Source organism: Erythrolamprus reginae, chromosome 1 (genome assembly GCF_031021105.1).
Source record: "Erythrolamprus reginae isolate rEryReg1 chromosome 1, rEryReg1.hap1, whole genome shotgun sequence".
In the NCBI taxonomy this organism is placed as follows: Eukaryota; Metazoa; Chordata; class Lepidosauria; order Squamata; family Dipsadidae; genus Erythrolamprus; species Erythrolamprus reginae.
The window spans coordinates 332,616,679-332,636,085 of NC_091950.1; the positions used below are offsets into that span (position 1 = coordinate 332,616,679).

A 19,407-nucleotide genomic window follows, 5' to 3' on the forward strand; every position below is an offset into this window, starting at 1 on the left:
CGACTGACAGGCACAAGTGAACCAGGAGAATTTCACCCTCACATAGGTCAGTGTTTTCCAACCTTGTCAACTTGAAGATACTTGGACTTCAACTCCCAGAATTCCCCAGCCAGCGAATGCTGGCTGGGAAATTCTGGAAGTTGAAGTCCAGATATCTTCAAGTTGACAAGGTTGGGAAACACTGACATAGATAAACCTCCAAGTGCCTTAACAACTCTCTAAGAGGATGCAAATGATCAGCTGTCTGCAAGGAATATAAATCTTTCCATTCCCCACCATCCAATCAAAGCTGAAGAAGCTTCTTGGATGAGAAGTCAAACATCTTCAAAGAAAAATATTTCTAAAAATAAAGCACTTTTGGGACAACCATGACCTGGATGACAGAAACAAGTCCATAGACATTAGGGAAATATTTCATTTTTTATTTATTTGTTTGTTTGTTTTGTCAAGTATATTTTGGTGGTATACAAAGATATAACAGTATTTATATACATGATACTAGTAAGAGAGAAACATTAGGTCAGGGGATGGAAGGCACGCTGGTGCACTTATGCACGCCCCTTATTGACCTCATAGGAATCGGGAGAGGTCAACAGTGGATAGTCTATGTTTTGGGGGTTAGGTGATGATACTATAGAGTCTGGTAGTGAGTTCCATGCTCAGTTAACTACTCGGTTACTATTTCCTGCAGTCGAGTGTACAGCAATTTACTTTAAGTTTGTATCTATTGTGTGCTTGTGTATTGTTGTGGTTGAAGCTGAAGTAGTCATTGACAGGAATGACATTGTAGTAGATGATTTTATGGACTATGCTTAGGTCATGTTTAAGGTGACGTAGTTCTAAGCATTTTAAACCTAGGATTGTAAGTCTAGTTGTGTAGGGTATTCTGCTGCAAGTGGAGGAGTGGAAGGCTCTTAAATATATTATTTATTAAAATATTATTTATTATTTATTAAAATATATTATTTATGTTTATTTCTACCTCTAGGGGTCTAACAAATGGTAAAAGAGGAATAATTCCAGATAAAGTCACCATGATAAAGCCAGGCCTCTGGAAGACCATTTAAAAATATAACATCCTAATTTCAGTTTAGACATTTAGGATCTCTCTACTTCGTATACGTTACCTTCCTGCAGTGATAAGTCGCATTGGCAGCACAGACCAGGTTACTATTGGGCCATCCATCCAAGTCCGAGTCTTCCCCACAGATGAATCCGTCCCCTGCGTAGCCTGTCCTACATTCGCACTTGTACACCGGGTCGGTGAAATGCCCCAAGTAGATGCACTCAGCTGAACTGTGGCAACTGTGTGTTTTATCTTTGCAAGGGTTGGAGGGCTCACATACCTGAAAAGCAGATCATTATGGAAATAGGTCACCCAAAGCTCCTGATTAAGAGAACAAGCAAAGAAACAGACACTATAATTTCCCATCAGTGGTTGAGCCCTGAGCATGTGTTTTGTAGCTGGATCCAGATATAATCATCTTTCATTAAAATCTTGGGAAAGACCCAAGCAACATTTACTTGTGGAGTTAGTAAGTTAAGTGCTGCTGTCAATGTAGCAATTACGCATAAGCCTCTCTTTAAGTAAAGCATAGCCTTAAGTCGAATGACATATTCTTTCACAAATTTATCTCTCACATCTGCAGACTTCTGGATGTAATTAAACAATATAAAATTTACTGTGAGGCAGGAACAATCAGCCCTATCCATTTCCTTTGTAATTTCAGGAAGATAAAGAAAAAAGAAAGAAATTCTGGAAGGGGGAATGGCAAGCTCTTCCCAAACCTTTGCCAAAAGTGTTGCTTAGCCATGTCCATGAAGTCACCAGAACTGATGGTGACATTCACTTTTTTAAAGCAGGCAACCAATAACTAAATTCCTTTTTAAAGATCCCATAGACACAGCTAACAGCAATTCCTTTGAATGAGTCACAGCTGCTGTTTTTACTTTGTTATTGGCTTACATTATAACTTTGATATCATACTCTTAATTTTTAGTTTTACATTTAGAATCCATAAACTACATCATGGATAATGACTGAATAAAATCCAAGGTAACAAAAATCTGAAACAGATATGTTTTTTTAGAAAATGAATGGAGAAGTATCTGGGTACGTCAAACAGCTTCACAAAATGGACCTTGGAAGATGGTATAGTTCTTGAAAAAATATATAATGTATATTCTAATGGTGAGAAACCAGAGCCTCTACATTTTTCTTCAGTTGATTTGGCACAATGGATATGTTTGTGCAGGCACCAGAAACCAAAGTTGACCCAACGGAAACTACTTCCCTTAATTCAGTATTTTTCAACTTCAAGTTGTGTGGCTTCAACTTTCAGAATTCATTAAAAAGTGGCTGAGATAGAAAAAAACATTGCTTTAATTTACTCCTATGACCTAAGATTTTAATCCAACCTTTCTATATGAATGCTTTAGGAACTGAGTAAGTTTAATTGAACAAAGAGAAGGACTGGGTTCAGGGGTGGGCTGCTGCCCAGATTTGGGGGGTGCAGTGGGGTACCAAAAATGGAGCTCCACCCCAGAGCATCCAATTTGCACTGAAAGATGTTGAAAGAAAATGCAGGGAGTCCTGCATAAACCAAGCCCACGGTGTGGCAGTAAAAATTTTGGTAGCCCTTCACTGACTGGGTTGTGTGTGATGTGATAGGAGCCTTTCAATATTTGAAGGGTTGACTTATTCTCTAGAGGACAGGAGAAGTAATGAATGGAAGCTGTGGTGACTGGTCCACATACAACTCAGCTGGTCATGGATTTCAAGGACCGAGAGACGTTGGTATCCTAGGCCAGCATTCTCGAAACCTAAGTCTGAGAGTGAGAGTGATGAGGTGTTAGAGACCGAAGACCAACCACAGATTGTAGCACCCCCGTTATGGTATTGAGTGAGTCAGAGGATGAAGATGAATTAGAGGATAATGAGGAAATAGAGGAGGAGCCTCTGTTAGACTATGTCCAGGCAAGAGTATCTGAGAAGGAAAGGATCTTTGTATTAGTAGCTCTATGGAACACTTGGTCACACCTTGTCACTATTTAAGGGACAGTCTTGTGAGAAGTGAGTGTGATGGACATTTTCCCAATCATGGCCGTGTGTAATCTCAGGAGTTACAAGTCAGTTTTACAACCATGCAACCTGCATTGTTGAAGAGATTATGAAGATGTGTGAGTTTTGGTTGATTGACAGAATCACTTCAAAGGGAGTTCCCTAATGAATCTTTGGCCTCCGCCCCGGTCTTGAGCTTATCTCAGAAACATTAGGATGGGAACACTGCCAGAATGGATTAATTGTATCCTGTATTTTATACTTGGACTTTTTGTAATCCTTATAGCTTCTGATATACTATCCCTTGTGTGTGTGTGACTTTTAATTTGATTGGTGACTCATCTAGACAGAACAGAAGCTTATCAAAGAGAAAGCCAACCAAAAATTAAGGAGAAATTTCTTGTCAGTGAGAACAATTAATCTGTGGGACAGCTTGCCTCCAGAAGTTGTGGGTGTTCCATGCTCCACCAATGAAGGTTTTCAATAAGAGATTGGTCAGCCATTCTTTTTAAATTCTTTTCTATAACAATGAGACTTCTAGAATGAATACATCTTCCCTATCTTCTGACACTTACTTGTTTTTCTGCTTTGGCAGCTTCTAGGCCCACCCCGTATGGCTGAGTTCCTTTGTAGCGGGGAGGGCATGGTAAGCAGTGGAATCCTGGATTGGTGTTTACACATCGATGGTTCTGATTGAACTTGAAGCAAACATCTGGCACTACAGCACACTGCCCCAGGGAGGAAAGGTGCAGAAAGAAATGATGAGTTTTTTGATCAGACACTTCAAATAACAATAATGAAAATCTGTATTCCCTAGGTGGAATCAGATGTGGATTCCTCCAAGTTCAGACCGGTTAGCCTGAACCGGTAGTAACCAGGTGGGAATTTCCGCTCCCGCTGCTACTGATGCACTGCATGTGCAGCTTTGGGTGATTGGTGGGCTTGTCTCCAAACTTTGGAGAGGGATGGCATATAAAACTAATAAATAATAATGATGATGATGATGATGATGATGATGATGATGATGATAATAATAATAATAATAATAATAATAATAATAATAATAATAATAATGTGCACGCCAGTGAAATTTTGCTTCTGTGCATGCACAAGAAGCAAAATCTTGTGAGGGGACCCGTGAGCGAGAGAGATGTCGGAGATTTTTTTGCTTCTGGCATGCGCAGAAGCAAAAAATCACCAAAATCTCATGGTGCACGCATCCCTTTGTGAGATTTTGCTTCCTGCACATGCGCAGAAGCAAGATCTTACTGGGATGTTCACCCACCAGACACCTGAAACTGTGTGCCCAGCTCAATTTTCACTACTGGTGCGGCATCCTTATTCATACCAGTAGTAACCCTATTTATTTATTTATTTATCTATCTATCTATCTATCTATCTATCTATCTATCTATCTATCTATCTATCTATCTATCTATTGGATTTGTATGCCGCCCCTCTCCGCAGACTCGGGTACCAATAACCCACTGGTGATGTCATGATGACATCACGGAACCAGATTGGTCAGTGCCAGCCCATAGAGGCCGCCATCTTTCTTTAAAAAAAATTGGAATTTGTTTCTTTGGAGGGGAGTTGAATTTCTTTTAGTTTTTTTCTTCTGCACATGCACAGAAGCCGGGTTTCTGGAACTGTGTATGCGTTACCATGTTGTGTTTGCTTTTTTCTGTTTGTTTGTTTTTTGCTACTGCACATGAGCGTGCCATGAGGCGTGCCCACGAGGTGGATCCACACAGCACAGGAGGAAGCAAACAGGCAGCGAGGTATGTTAGAACCCACCCCTGGGCGGAATCCCAGTAATTCACACATGCTGAAACACATCTACCTCATCCAGATCCTCACAGAATGTTCCATTCCCCAGGTAACCAGCAGGGCAGGCCCCACAGGACCACGAGCCATCAGGATAGCTGTTGCATTCTGCTCCGGGAAAGCAAGGATTGGATAAACAGCCATCTGTCGAAAACCAATAAAAAAAGCATTGCTATGACCAGAAGTAAAAGGGAATACAAAATGAATGCTTCTGAAGAAGTCGCTTCCCATCCTCTCTGCAATACACAATATAACCTCAAAGCCTCCGAATAGCCTCTAAATCTCTTTTGTGTTCTATAGTATATTAACCACAGCATTGATTTCTGTTAGCCTGTGAAAAAATGTTTTAAATTGTAAATGTTTTGAGTTCAACGAAAAGGTTGATCTGACCTTGTGGGAAGTATGTGGACATTACTAACTATATTCCAAACATTATAGAAGTCAGAACAGATGTTTTAAAGCTGGAAAATAGGCCGATTCAAGCCTCTTTAGAACATTTCTGGGGTGGTTAAGATAGTCATGGAAAACTTCCACTAAAGTCAGAACAGCTGCTCCAAGCTCAAATATTTTGAGTCTGGAAATTGAATTAGATTAGATTCTGCCTGGATGAGAGAAAAGAAAAAATGAGGGGGAAGGGGAATAATAGTTTGGCCTTTTCTTTTATTTCCATTTAGGATTCATAAATAATTACAAATAGTAGGTTGCATTAAAAGAGAATCAAAATGCCTATTAAGTTCAAATGAATCAATGTCATTGCAAATCTCAGGATTTTGTTGCTTATTTAAAAACATTAGTGGTTACGTACTGGCTTTGGTCTACAAATAGGCCAAATATCAGCCAGTATGATAACAATTTTAATATGACGAAAATGTTAATATTTTTACTCTCATTTTTAAAAAAATAATTTTCCATTGTTGTACTGTTACTTGTCTGAAAAAAAATGTTTCTTTGTTAATGGCTCAGGACCAGATTATCTTTGGGACCACCTGCTGCCGCTCACTTCCCAGTGACCAATAAGAGCCCATAGAGTTGGCCTTCTCTGGGTTCCATCAGTCAAACAATGTCGATTGGTGGGCCCGTGGGGAAGGGCCTTCTCTGTGGGGACTCTGACTCTATGGAACCTACTGCCCTTGGAGATTCACACCCTCCCCACCTTGCCAGCCTTCCATAAAGCCATGAAGTCCTGGCTCTTCCGGCAGGCTGGAAACATTGAGAGAATGGAACCTGGATTTGACTAGGAGGGAGAATGATAGTACATAAGTTTGGGTGGGATTTCTTATTAATGTTTTTATGCTGTTTTATACACTGCTCAAAAAAATTAAGGGAACACTCAAAGAACACAACCTAGATCTGAATGAAGGAAATATTCTCATTGAATACTTGGTTCTGTACAAAGTTGAATGTGCATTGCTTCCTAAGTGGACAGTTTGATTTCACAGAAATTTGAATTACTTGGAATTAATAAAGTGTTCCCTTTATTTTTTTGAGCAGTATATATTGTTCTTATTTATTGGAAGTCGACCAGAGTCCTTTGGGAGTTGGACGGTATACAAGCCAGATAGATAGATAGATAGATAGATAGATAGATAGATAGATAGATAGATAGATAGATAGATAGATAGATAGATAGAATAAATAAATAAATTCAATACAGCTGTATCAACAGTTCATTGATTATTCAAGTGTTTCTTTTTCTACTAAGATCCAGAGCAGCAATGCATATACAATGTCAAAGGAATCATTGAGATTCAGGTGCCTTCTACATTTAAATCGGCTAAGGTATCAGCGAACTGCAGTTCCTCCTACATATCTCACATGGATATGGTATATTGGTTTAGAACTCGTGTGACATTCCAGTGTATTCCATATTTACCTATCGGACAATCCTGCTTATTGCACATATCCCGTTGAATGACATCGCCTACACATGCCTTTCCACCATACTGAGGTTCTGGACTATTGCAGAGACGTGATCGCTCACGAATGCCTCCATCACAGGAAACCGTGCATGCAGACCATGGAGACCAAGGACCCCAGCGACCATTGACTGGAAAAAGTTAGACAACAATGTTTTAGCATAAGGAACAAAAAACTCGATTGTTAAGTGATTGCAGTAACCACATTTCATTAGTATGAATTAATATAAAGCTTCTTTGGGGGCGGAGGTCTTGTCAATATTCCAAAACACAATTTGCATACTCGATGGAATTCACTAATATTATACAGTACCATAATTCAACTATTGCAATGGATAGTATCTCTTGGCTATTCATTGTGCAATTCTTTCTTTTTCAGACTTCCATGTGAACCTAAAAAAAGTCAAGGCTAGTGCACAAGAAATAGTTTACTAGTTCTAATGCCATCATCCACCTTAGACTACCGTATTTTTCAGAGTATAAGATAATAATAATAATAATAAGAACATAAGAACATAAGAAGAGCCATGCTGAATCAGGCCAAAGCCCATCGAGTCCAGCATTCTGTGTCACACAGTGGCCCACCAATTGTCCATGGGGATCTTGAGCAGAAAGAGAAGGCAAGACCTTCCCTTTCCCTTGACCCCCAACAAGTGGTACTCAAGGGAATCCTGCCTGCCTCAACCAACATAGAGGCAGCACTTGGACATCCATTTCAATAACCATCTATATGCTTGGCATCCATGAATCTGCCTTGCAGCTATCAAGGCTGACAGCTGTCATGACCTCTTCTGGAAGTGAATTCCATAAACCAACAACCCTCTGGGTGAAGAAATATTTCCCTTGATTTGTCCTCATTTTCTTACCTATGAGCTTTAGGGAGTGCCCCCTTGTCTTAGTATTGTGTGATAGAAAAAAAATAAAATTCTCTATCCACCTTTTCTATCCCATGCATGATTTTATACACTTCGATCAAGTCAATAATAATAATAATAATAATAATAATAATAATAATAATAATAATAATAATATTATTAATTAGATTTGTATGCTGCTTTTTCCCTCCTAAAAGAGTTGAAAATCTGGGTGTGTCTTATACGCTGAATGTAGCCCCACCCAGATTCTCAAATGGAACTTTCAGAGGCTGAAACAACCTCTCAAGTGGAGCTTTGCAAATCTGAAAACGCGGCCTCTGAAATGGAGATTTGCAAGGCTGAAAAAACAATCTCTCAAACCGAGCTTTGCAAGGCTAATTGAACATTCAAAATTGAACAGGTCTAAAGACGGGTTACAAGAATGATAGAAGGTCTTAAACATAAAACTTCTCAGGAAAAACTTAATGAACTCAATCTGTATAATCTGGAGGACAGAAGGAAAAGGGGGGACATGATCGAAACATTTAAATATGTTAAAGGGTTAAATAAGGTTCAGGAGGGAAGTGTTTTTAATAGGAAAGTGAACACAAGAACAAAGGGACACAATCTGAAGTTAGTTGGGGGGAAAGATCAAAAGCAACGTGAGAAAATATTATTTTACTGAAAGAGTAGTAGATCCTTGGAACAAACTTCCAGCAGATGTGGTTGGTAAATCCACAATAACTGAATTTAAACATGCCTGGGATAAACATATATCCATCCTACGATAAAACACAGGAAGTAGTATAAGAGCAGACTGGATGGACCATGAGGTCTTTTTCTGCCATCAATCTTCTATGTTTCTATATTTCTAATATACCTGTTCTGAGATGTTTGCTAAGGATGCTAGCCAGATGGATGCTGGTGGTCAGAATTTTTTTTCCTTATTTTCCTTCCCAAAAACTAAGGTGTGTCTTATAGTTTGAAAAATACGGTATTTTATCTGTGGAAGCCTTCTATGCATTTGGAGACTCTGGTATATCCATACTCTATCACATGGAGAGTTTCTATCATAAAAGATGCTTTCTACTATAGAAGATGTAGACTTTGAACACATTTGTTATACCAATAAAAGGCTTTTATGTAGTCCATTTTTTTAATGCATGTGCATATAGCTCTATTATAAGATAGAGATTCCACTCAACAAACTCACTTGGACATGGATCCCTTTGGCATTCTTCAGTTTCCCGTCCACTTCCTTTGCAACTTTTCCCACCCATCTGTGGCATTGGGGAATTGCAGAGTCGTATGCGAGTGATGTTGCCTACTCCACAAGTTACGGAACAGGAAGACCAAGGAGACCAGTGACTCCAACCGCCATCTTGACGTACTGATCAAAAGAAAGAAACAAAACAGTGAACTCGCATCTTCAGCTTCAAAGATTCTAAGGGAAATTCCAGATTATCTCTAGCTGTATATAAATCTCACTTGGACTATAATTCAAGATACAATTATACTTACAGTGGTATCTCTACTTACAAACTTAATTCATTCTGTGAACAGGTTCTTAAGTAGAAAAGTTTGTAAGAAGAAGCAATTTTTCCCATAGGAATCAATTTAAAAGCAAATAATGCATGCGATTGGGGAAACCACAGGGAGGGTGGAGGCCCTGTTTCCTCCCAGGAGATTCCTAGAGAGACCCCGTGGAGGCTTCTCCATACCTTTACAGCCCTGTTTCCTCCCAAGAGATTCCTAGAGTGGCCCCACAGAGGCTTCCCCCACCTTTTCCGGCCATGTTTCCCCCCAGGAGATTCCTAGAGAGGCCCCATGGAGGCTTCTCCCTGCCTTTTCCTGTTACGGTTTTGGAGGCTTGGGTTTGTAAGTGGAAAATGGTTCTTGAGAAGAGGCAAAAAAATCTTGAACACCCGGTTCTTATCTAGAAAAGTTCGTAAGTAGAGGCGTTCTTTGGTAGAGGTACCACTGTATATCTCTTATGGTTCTTGCTACCTCTTAGTCAGACCTCCAGCCATATCAACAAATTGCACACATAGCTCTATAAACACCCATCTGGGTCAGACAGAGCAATATATTCAGCAATCAATTGCTAATTGAGCAATTCCCTCTTGGAGAAAAATAAAAGTAAAGGTAAAGGTTTCCCCTGTCCAGTCATGTCCAGCTCTAGGGGGCAGTAATCACTTCTATTTCTTAGCTGAGGGAGCCAGAATTGTCTGCGTACATTTCCATGGTCATGATTATACGCTGAGTTACATGGAATGTACCTTCCCACGGAAGTGGTACCAATTTATCTATTCGCATTTGCATGCTTTTAAATTGCTTTGTGGGCAGGAGAAGAGGCAAGCAATGGTAGTTCATCCAAGTCTTGAACCCAAGCTTTCCAGCTGACAAGCACATGTCTTTAACCGCTGAGCTATTGTACCCTTAAAAATACTGCAAAAAATAAGATAACTATAAAAGTGTTTAGGAAAGACCATATCTTAAAAAGTGATTCATCTCATGGTACCTCATCTTTGTCTTTCTTTTAAGATTAATCCCCAATTTACTGTCCTTCTATTGCAGTGTTTCCCAACCTTGGCTACTTGAAGATATCTGGACTTCAACTCCCAGAATTCCCCAGCCAGCATTCACTGGCTGAGGAATTCTGAGAGTTGAAGTCCAAATTACTTCAAGTGGTGGTCAAGGTTGGGAAACACTGTTCTATTGGATGCAAAGTAAAATAATGTGTTATAACACTCACTGCGATTGTCACATTTGCCAAGAGAACAGGTCCTGGTCTGAATGGATGAACCTCGGCAAGTATTGCTGGTGACATCACATGACCTTCCTCGCTGCTGGGTTCCAGATCCACAGGTGACTGAGCATTCTGTCCATTCGGACCAGGGAGACCAGCCTTCCTCCTTATCATCAGCTGCAAATAAGGAGAGACAAATATTCAATGTTCAGTTATTTACAAATATTAGCCTTCCATAATTTACAGATAGGTTAAGAATCAGAAGGATGGAAGATCCAAATCATCAAAAGGACAGGAGATGCAAACCAAACTCTACAAAGTGCTAACTTTCAAAAATGTTGTGCTGCTCAAAACCTAATGATACATGGCTATTTTTGTACAGCAAGGTGGGTGATTTAGTTCAGCTTTGCTGGCTGAGGAATTCTGGGAATTGAAGTCCACAAGTCTTAAAGTTGCCAAGGTTGGAGACCCCTAATTTAGTTTATCTCATCTCTATTTAGTTCTAAGTTCATAGAGATCGCTGTTATTTTTTAAAGTGGCCTTTGTAAACACCACAGAGAATAGTTTCCAAAACATCCCTTTGTTTTGGTTTTGAATTAGAGTATGAATCTCACATGGAGGAATTTTCAAATAAACATCAACCCTACTAAAAAAAGGGGGAAGCAGAAAGTCCCAGTATGAAGTTCCTGTTTAAAGGGCTATACCCTTTATTGCAGAGTTTAATTGAACCAAGGATAGAAAAATCCTAATAATGCCAACATGACAAAATCCATGTTGCAGTGTCACTCCACAACATCCACCTTTTCCGTATTTATTTTATTTTATTTATTTTATTTATTTATTTTGTCCAATACGCAATGAGGGTTTTAGTGTGTGTGTGTGTGTGTGTGTGTGTGTGTGTATATATATATATATATATATATATATATATATACATACACACACACACACACACACACACACACACACAGTTAAATACATGATGAAGGTTATAGAGGAGATACTCATAGTAAAATATATCTATGAAAGAATAGAAAAGAAAGTATAGTAATAGAACATATCAATGAAAGAATAGAAGAAGAGATATAGGAATAGAAGAAAGGTATAGGAGATATAGGAGAGCAATAGGACAGGGGACGCAAGGCACTCTAGTGCACTTGTACTCGCCCCTTACTGACCTCTTAGGAATCTGGATAGGTCAACTGTAGATAATCTAAGGGTAAAGTGTTGGGGCTTTGGGGATGACACTATGGAGTCCGGTAATGAGTTCCACGCTTCGACAACTCGGTTACTGAAGTCATATTTTTTACAGTCAAGTTTGGAGCGGTTAATATTAAGTTTAAATCTCTTGTGTTGTTGTAGCTGAAGCTGAAGTAGTCGCCGACAGGTAGGACGTTGAAGCATATGATCTTGTGGGCAACACTTAGATCTTGTTTAAGGCGTCTTAGTTCTAGGTTTTCTAGGCCCAGGATTGAAAATCTAGTCTCGTAGGGTATTCTGTTTTGAGTGGAGGAGTGAAGGGCTCTTCTGGTGAAGTATCTTTGGACATTTTATTTTTTTGTTTGTTTTGTCGAGTATGTACTGGTGGTATACAAAGATATAACAATATTTACATACACGACACTTGTAAAAGAGAAACATTGGGACAGGGGACGGAAGGCACTCTGGTGCACTTATGCATTCTGTAACATCCACCTTTTCCATATGGGCCATAGAGTGCACACAAGTGTACAGGGGGCAAAGTTTACACTGATATATCATCCCCCTGGAAGTTAGTAGCTTATTGCACTCCCTTTTGATGGCATACAGTTATTCTGCTTCTTCAGAGCCTTTCCGCAGTGAAAGGAAAATATGTTTGTGATAAGAAGAGCTCAGAGAGGAGAAAATAGTAATGACTCATGTATTGCTGCCAAGATAAAGAGTAGTGATTCAGCATAGCTAACTATCTCTTTTAGGCTCTAAAAGAGGCAGGAAAAAAAAGTTTCTCTCCTGCAACTTTGATAACTGGCTTTTGAATTTTGCAGTACTGGCTTGATTTGTTTATTACCAGGATCTGCTGCAGGTGAACCAGGGTAAATATTCAACACTTTTAAGGAGAAGGAAAAATGGCAAAGGACACACCTAATAAAAATGTTTTACCACCCTTCAGCTTTCTTTGAATTTGCTATGGGACAACAAAGATAACTTTAGAACTTAAGCAGAGCAATCGGGGACCAAATCAAAGGCCTGCAGAGTCTGATATTTCTTATAGTCTTAAAGGCAAATTAAAGTATACCAAAGGTTTGTAGAATCTATGAAACATTTGCAGTGCACTCAATGCTCAGTTGTGTCCCTATTAGTGGTATTATTGAAGAATCAGCAGAACTCTAATTGGTTAACTTCACTCAGATGAAATCAAGGAAGACCGAGCAAAGTGCATTACCTATTTAGCTGAATGGCTTTATTATACTTTATTAGAAAAAAGTATTTGGATAAAGCACAGGGTTAATCATTTCTAATCTTAATCTATGTATGATTTTTACACACTGATTAATAATTTCATGATATAAAAATACTTTTATTTCATTCTGTTAAATGGGGTTAACTTTATCCACCAAACGGACCATCATAATTGTGGACGTGTTATTAAATTCTACCTAGTAAACAATATAATCCATGCCTTATATGGTGCAGCAAGATCAGTGCATCTACGGATTTAAGTTTTTTTTTCTACTTGCTGTCAACCTCTTTGGAGGAAAAGACATGGGAGCCAGCCGTAAACCAGTTTCCAAGATCTCAGAAATGTGAGGCTACTACTGTGCTTCCCCCCAAAAAGACCCTGTCTTATATTTTTTGAACCTTGAAATAAGCGCTTGGCCTTATTTCAAAGCCAATTGGGCTTCTTATCAGGAGATGTTTTATTTGGGGGGAAATGGGGTACAATTCCTTGCAGTACACCCCAAGAATATCAGCTGAGATCCTTGCTCATTGCCTGGGGAATTGCCATTTTATTTCAGTCTGCACTCATTACCCTGTGTGACCGTATTTTTTTCCTTTGGTTACTGAATTGATGTTTTTGGCTTATCTTAAATATAGTCATGGGAGGCTACACCATACAAACTGGGAAAATGTAGCATACTTACTGTGAGAGCAGATAGGACAGCACTCGCCATCAATAAAAGTTGGACGGACACAATGCACAGGCGGGCATGAGATTGAATTGCACACCGTATTAAAGTTCTACATCCAAAAAAACCCCCAAAACAAAACAAACCCATGGTCAGGTTATAATACAGAAATGAAGTCAACTAAAGACATCTCTTTAAAAAATTAGAAATGTGCAAATACACTGGAGCTGAATTGGATAAGCTGATTTTTTTTAAATAAAAAAGGTATACCAAATGATATAAATTGGAATTTGCTATTTTCATGCAATTACATACACATCTCCAGTACGATAACACTCGGAATGTGTTCTGTATGGATGAATAATGCTGTTCAAGAGGAGTTATGGATAATGTCTCATCTTGGTCCTTTGGTTATACCCATTTTCTCAGTCACAATCTTGTTGCTTAGTCCATATCCAGAACACCAACGTGGTGTGAAGGTAGGAGTTTTTAAAAAGCCAACGTGGCAAGATACAGCCATCATGATGCAAATTTTCTGTTCTTGTATGACTAATCAACAGACATACAAAAGAGGTAGGGCTTCAATTGCATCTACCATCTTGCTTTCTTGACATCTCATTCATATTGGGTGACTTGGATGCGGAACAGAGAGAGATTCAGGATAGCCATACCCTAGAACATTGATGGCAAACCTTTTTTTTCTCAGGTGCCAAAAGAATGTGAAGGCACACTATTGCACATGTGCGAGTGCCCACACCCATAATTCAGTGCCTGTGGAGGGTGAAAACAGCTTCCCCCACCCCACAGAGGCCTTCTGGAGGCCCACAATGGCCTGTTTCCCAACTTCTGGTGAGGCCAGTAGGCTCATGTTTCACTCTCCCCAGGTTCCAAAGGCTTCCCAGGAGTCAGGGGAGGGTAAAATGCCCTCCCCCAATCTCCTGGAGGCTCTCTGAAAGCCAAAAATGCCCTCCCAGAGCCTTTGTGCAAGCCAAAATCAGCCAGCCAGCACACACATGCAAGTTGTAGCTGAGCTAAAGCAACGGCTCATGTGCCAGCAGATATGGCTCCATGTGCCACCTGTGGCACCCGTGCCATAGGTTCACCATCACTGCCCTAGAATACCTCAGGATGCATATAATAGATTATAAGGTTACAGGTTTAATTTGGCAAGAATATGTTCATTAGGCACAATCAAATAAAGGATGAAACTTGATTGGATCTCACTGTCTTATCTCTGGACTTGGGCCTGCCATATACACATTCTTCTTCCTATCATCTCTCAAAGTACCATTTTCCATAGTGAATGTTCTACAAGTGAAGATCCTGTTGTACACTAGGTCACTGAAGATGGCAAACAAAATCTCACAGCCTTCCCACTAGAAGTCTAAGAATACAAAATGCTTCATTTCATCCTCACTTTGGAGCTTCTGAGCCATGGAATCTACTTCTATGTCTACTTCCATAGTATGGTGAAGTGTTTAGTCAATAATGGTAACTGGCCCAAGCATAAAGAAGCATTTGTTGATACTAGATTTTATCACTTCTATGGTAAGAGGATGTTGTAGAATGAAAGAGGAGCTGGGCTACTAAAAGATTATAAGGAGTTAGGAAATGGTCTTCACTGTGAAGGTTTTCATCCGAATATAAAGGATGATGTTATGGTTGGCTCTGGGCCAGCTTCTGCAATGGGGAATTTGGATGTTGGTTTAGGAGAATCCTCAGGTTCTCAGAGACTTGTCTTACTGCCATCAGCTTCTGACAGTGAAGAGTCATTGCCTAGGTCAGACGTTGGGGGAGAAGAAGAATCAGATAGAGCAGTGTTTTTCAACCAGTGTGCTGTGAGACATGGTCAGGTGTGCCGCGAAGCTCAGAGAGAGAAAGAAAGCAAGAGAGAGAGAAAGAGAACAAGAGAAAGAAAGAAAGAAAGAGAGCAAGAGAGAGAGAGAAAGCATGAGAGAGAGAGAAAGAGAGGGAGGGAAGGAGAGAGAAAGAAAGACATAGAGGGAGGTAAGGAGGGAGAGAAAGAGAGCAAAAAAGAGGGGAAGGAATGAAGAGAAAGAAAGAGAGATGGAGAGAGAGAAAGAAAGAGGAAGGAAGGTAAAGAGATAATTTTTTTGTCCAAACGTTTTAGCCTCCCCTCGCCCTGCTCAAGGTGCCCCAGGGTTTCGTAAATGTAAAAAATGTGCCATGGCTCAAAAAAGGTTGAAAATCACTGAGATAGAGAGATTGATGCAGCCAGCCCATTGGGAATGACCCCCCCCCCCCACTTAGTGCGTCATCAGAGGAGGAAGATCAGTGGATAGATGCCTGGCTCATGGCTAGAAGGGACAAACTGCGTAGGTATCAGTGTTCCCTCTAATTTTTTTTTGGGGGGGGGGCAGAAAAGTATAGTGTCTGAGCGGCAGTCCCTTCGGGACTGGGCGGCACAGAAATAATAAATAAATAAACAAACAAACAAACAAATAAAAAACCCACCCTGTTTTGCCTCAGAGAATTTCAAAATAAAATACTGTACTGTGTGTCTATAACAGTGAGCTCATAATAGGGCAACTCTATCAATATCAAAATGCCACTTAAATAGTTGAGCTAGTTTCAAACTAGATTTTGATTTTCTTTCTCTCTTCCTTACTCCCATTCTTTTTCTTTCTCTTTTCCTTCCTCTCTTTTTTCTATCTGTTTCTCTCTCTTCCTCTCTTCCTCTCTTCCTCTCTCTCTCCTTCCCTCTCACTCTTTCCCTCTCGGCTTCTGGGCAGGTTTGGAAAACTCTGAGTTGATGATGATTTTTAAGTGAGCGATTGCTCACTGCTCAGCTTAGAGGGAACTATGGTAGGTATCGTAGGAGATAAGGGAAAACACCTGTGACTGAGGCACTTAGGCTAATGGGGTTGCTGATAAATTACCAGCGTTGCAGAGAACGCATGTGGGAGTTTATCCATTTGGAGAAGGACGAGTGTTGTTTGGTTTGGACTGTTCCAGGACTTACAAAGACTTTTTGGATATTTCACAGCTAATTACATCTTGTGGACTCTTAAAGGGGTGGTAGTGGTGGTGGCTGTGCCGCCTTCACAGTTGCCTTTATCTGCTCTGCTTTGTTTTTGCTTCTCGCAGCATTCCAGGCTTGTTGTTTGTGAGAGAGCACTTTGACTGTTTAAAGTATTAGTATTTACTATAGTATTTATTAGATTTGTATGCCGCCCCTCTCCGAAGACTCCAGGCGTACATACAATACTTTTTCTTGATAGACTGACTTTCTGTTTACTCTGAGACAGTATGTGTTTCTGAGTTTACTTTTCTAACTCATTAGAGGGGCTCTTAGTGAAGGGCCGGCATAAGAGATGATATAAAGGAAAACAGTCTAACAACAAAGAACCCTGTTTGCCTAATCTCACCCTGCTATAAATAAGATGCTATGTAATTCCAGTGGCCTCTGACTGGGATCTATTGCAATGATTCTTCAAAGAATTTCACATGGTCTGGATTATGAACTCATCAGCATTTTATAATTAAACATTTTACTCCCTGTAAATAAATTCCTACTTGTTTGTTTTCTGAATTCAATTTATATGACTGATCATCTCACCATAATGACTCTGGGTGACTAACAAATTAAAAACACAACCAACAACGAAAATAAAATATATGACCAGCAGCCACAGTTTTAAAAAAGACAACCAAACTATGATTTGCATAACCATCTCATGAGTAATGACAACCCAACCTCTAAACCCATGAACACAGCTATTGTTGGGCCCAATGCCATTCTTAGTTACAGATGGATGATGTTACATATGGCAGGTGCAATAACAGGAAAGGCTCTCTATGGGCCTCATAACATGCCCCTCCTGCTTGATTTAATAAGACAGGTAGGAATAATTGGGAGAGATAGTCCCATAAATAAATTCCTGTTTGTGGTACCTTAGTATTTGATTAAGGTTTGAACCAACAATCTATCACACCATCTGCTAAATATCAAATTTGGAATTGGCTACATTCTATGCCATGGGATTTAGAGCATGGTTAATATACTTAAGATTACAGACTATCTTTATTAACAATTGTTCAAAATCCTATATAGCACACTGGAATGGTTTATTGTGCTATTTTTTTAAAAAATACATCAATTTAATTCCTTGTCATTCGTTCTACATTCCTTTGCCTCTGTATGGAAATAAGAGTCTAGACCAAAATCCAATCTTATGAGTAACAAAAATGGAAGTTTGTTTATTTATTATTAAGACTGGCCATTGGTGTTTTTTTTCCCTCATCCTGGACATCAATGCAGACTTTAAACACATATCCTGACTGAGATAAGGAAACAGTGTATAGTAAGAAGAGAATCATAAAAGGCTCACCTGGCAGCTACATTTTGTACAGCTGTCCACCACCCAGTGTGAGTTATTTTCAAATTCGCGGCCATCTTGCCAGCAAGCAGTCTGGTTCTTGAGTATTTTGTGGGATCCAAGCAACTCTGATGCAATTTTGTCATTCTCCTCTGACTGTACAATAAAAGTATGAGCCATTACAAGTGAATACATCACGAACAAATAAATGTGAAACTTGACCTGCAGTTTGTTTTAAAATGCAGAATACAGTGATACCTTGTCTTACAAACTTAATTGGTTCCGGGACGAGGTTCGTAAGATGAAAAGTTCGTAAAACGAAAGATTGTTTCCCATAGGACTCAATGTAAAAGCAAATAATGTGTGCAAACCCATTAGGAAAATCCAAGGGGCAGGTGGACAAAGTGAAGGCTAATGGAGTGGAGACAGACAGGTGAAGCAAGGAATGGAGGTCCTAACTAAGGCTAATGCTGCCCCAAATTCCCCCAAAAATCACCATTCCAAAAGCTTCCTATCTTGCCCTAGATTCCCCCAAAAATCACCACTTCAAAAGCTTCCTATCTTGCCCTAAATTCCCCCAAAAATCACCATTCCAAAAACTTCCTATCTTGCCCTAAATTCCCCCAAATATCGCCACTTCAAAAGCTTCCTATTTTGCCCTAAATTCCCCCCAAAATCACCACTTCAAAAGTGTTTTTGGGTAAAAACATACTATTTAATTATTTCACCCATCCTTGAAAATGGCTAGCAAAGAACCCTCTGTGCAGTCCTCGGAGAGGGGCGACATATAAATCCAATTAATAAATAATAAATAAATGTGCAGAGGATCATTTCCACATTGTGATGCAGGTGCACTTCCGACGTGATGCAAACCAGTAGGGAAGGTAAATAGATCCAACCCCTGCCCATAACCCTATTACAGATACATACAAATCCACATCCAGTTCAGCCACCCTAATGTTAGATTGAGAACCATCAGGCTAGGAACCAGAAGTCTGTGAGTTCTAGTCCTGTCTTGGTCATGAAACCAACTAGATGACCTTGGGTCAATACTTTCTCTCAGCTCTAAGAATTAAGTAAAGGCAAACCACTTCTGAAATTTTTTTCCAAGGAAACTGCAGAGATTAGGCAAGATAGCTTCCTAGACTTGGACACAATTGAATGAAAGATGGGGGCGGGGAGTACTTCAGTCTGGAGATTTTGGTTATTTAATTTACATGTTGCTAAACTTCAACTCACTGAAATCAAGAGAATAACTTGTGGAGTAAGTTATTCTGTTGATTTCAATGAATTGAATTCAAGTATGACCAAGTCTGGAACCAGCCCACAGTAAAAAGCATGATGTATTAATTATACGATATGTTACATAGTCTATAGCTTAGAATCAGTGAAGAGTGACTTCTTAGGCATTATGCATTCTGGCTTAAGGATAGGAAAGAAACTGTGTTTTGGAATTCTAATCATGAATGCTAGTTGAATATGAAGCATAAAACTCAAGATATTCCCAGAGATCCTTATCAGAGTTTTTAGTAAATAAGTGCATGGGTATGAGA

At 39.6% G+C, this 19,407-nt stretch overlaps 1 protein-coding gene across 2 annotated transcripts in view; it reads right to left on the reverse strand.

Annotated features, from left to right (window-relative positions):
- THBS2 (thrombospondin 2) overlaps positions 1–19,407 on the reverse strand; it is a 62,952-nt gene that overhangs the window by 23,975 nt on the left and 19,570 nt on the right. For both annotated transcript variants that reach the window (XM_070733894.1, XM_070733893.1), the window contains exons 6-13: positions 17,867–18,010; positions 13,530–13,626; positions 10,414–10,584; positions 8,872–9,048; positions 6,762–6,935; positions 4,905–5,032; positions 3,637–3,789; positions 1,128–1,346 (exon numbers count right to left, since the gene is read on the reverse strand). In XM_070733894.1, coding sequence (XP_070589995.1) covers positions 1,128–1,346; positions 3,637–3,789; positions 4,905–5,032; positions 6,762–6,935; positions 8,872–9,048; positions 10,414–10,584; positions 13,530–13,626; positions 17,867–18,010 — 1,263 coding nt within the window. The remainder of the gene's footprint in view (positions 1–1,127; positions 1,347–3,636; positions 3,790–4,904; positions 5,033–6,761; positions 6,936–8,871; positions 9,049–10,413; positions 10,585–13,529; positions 13,627–17,866; positions 18,011–19,407) is intronic.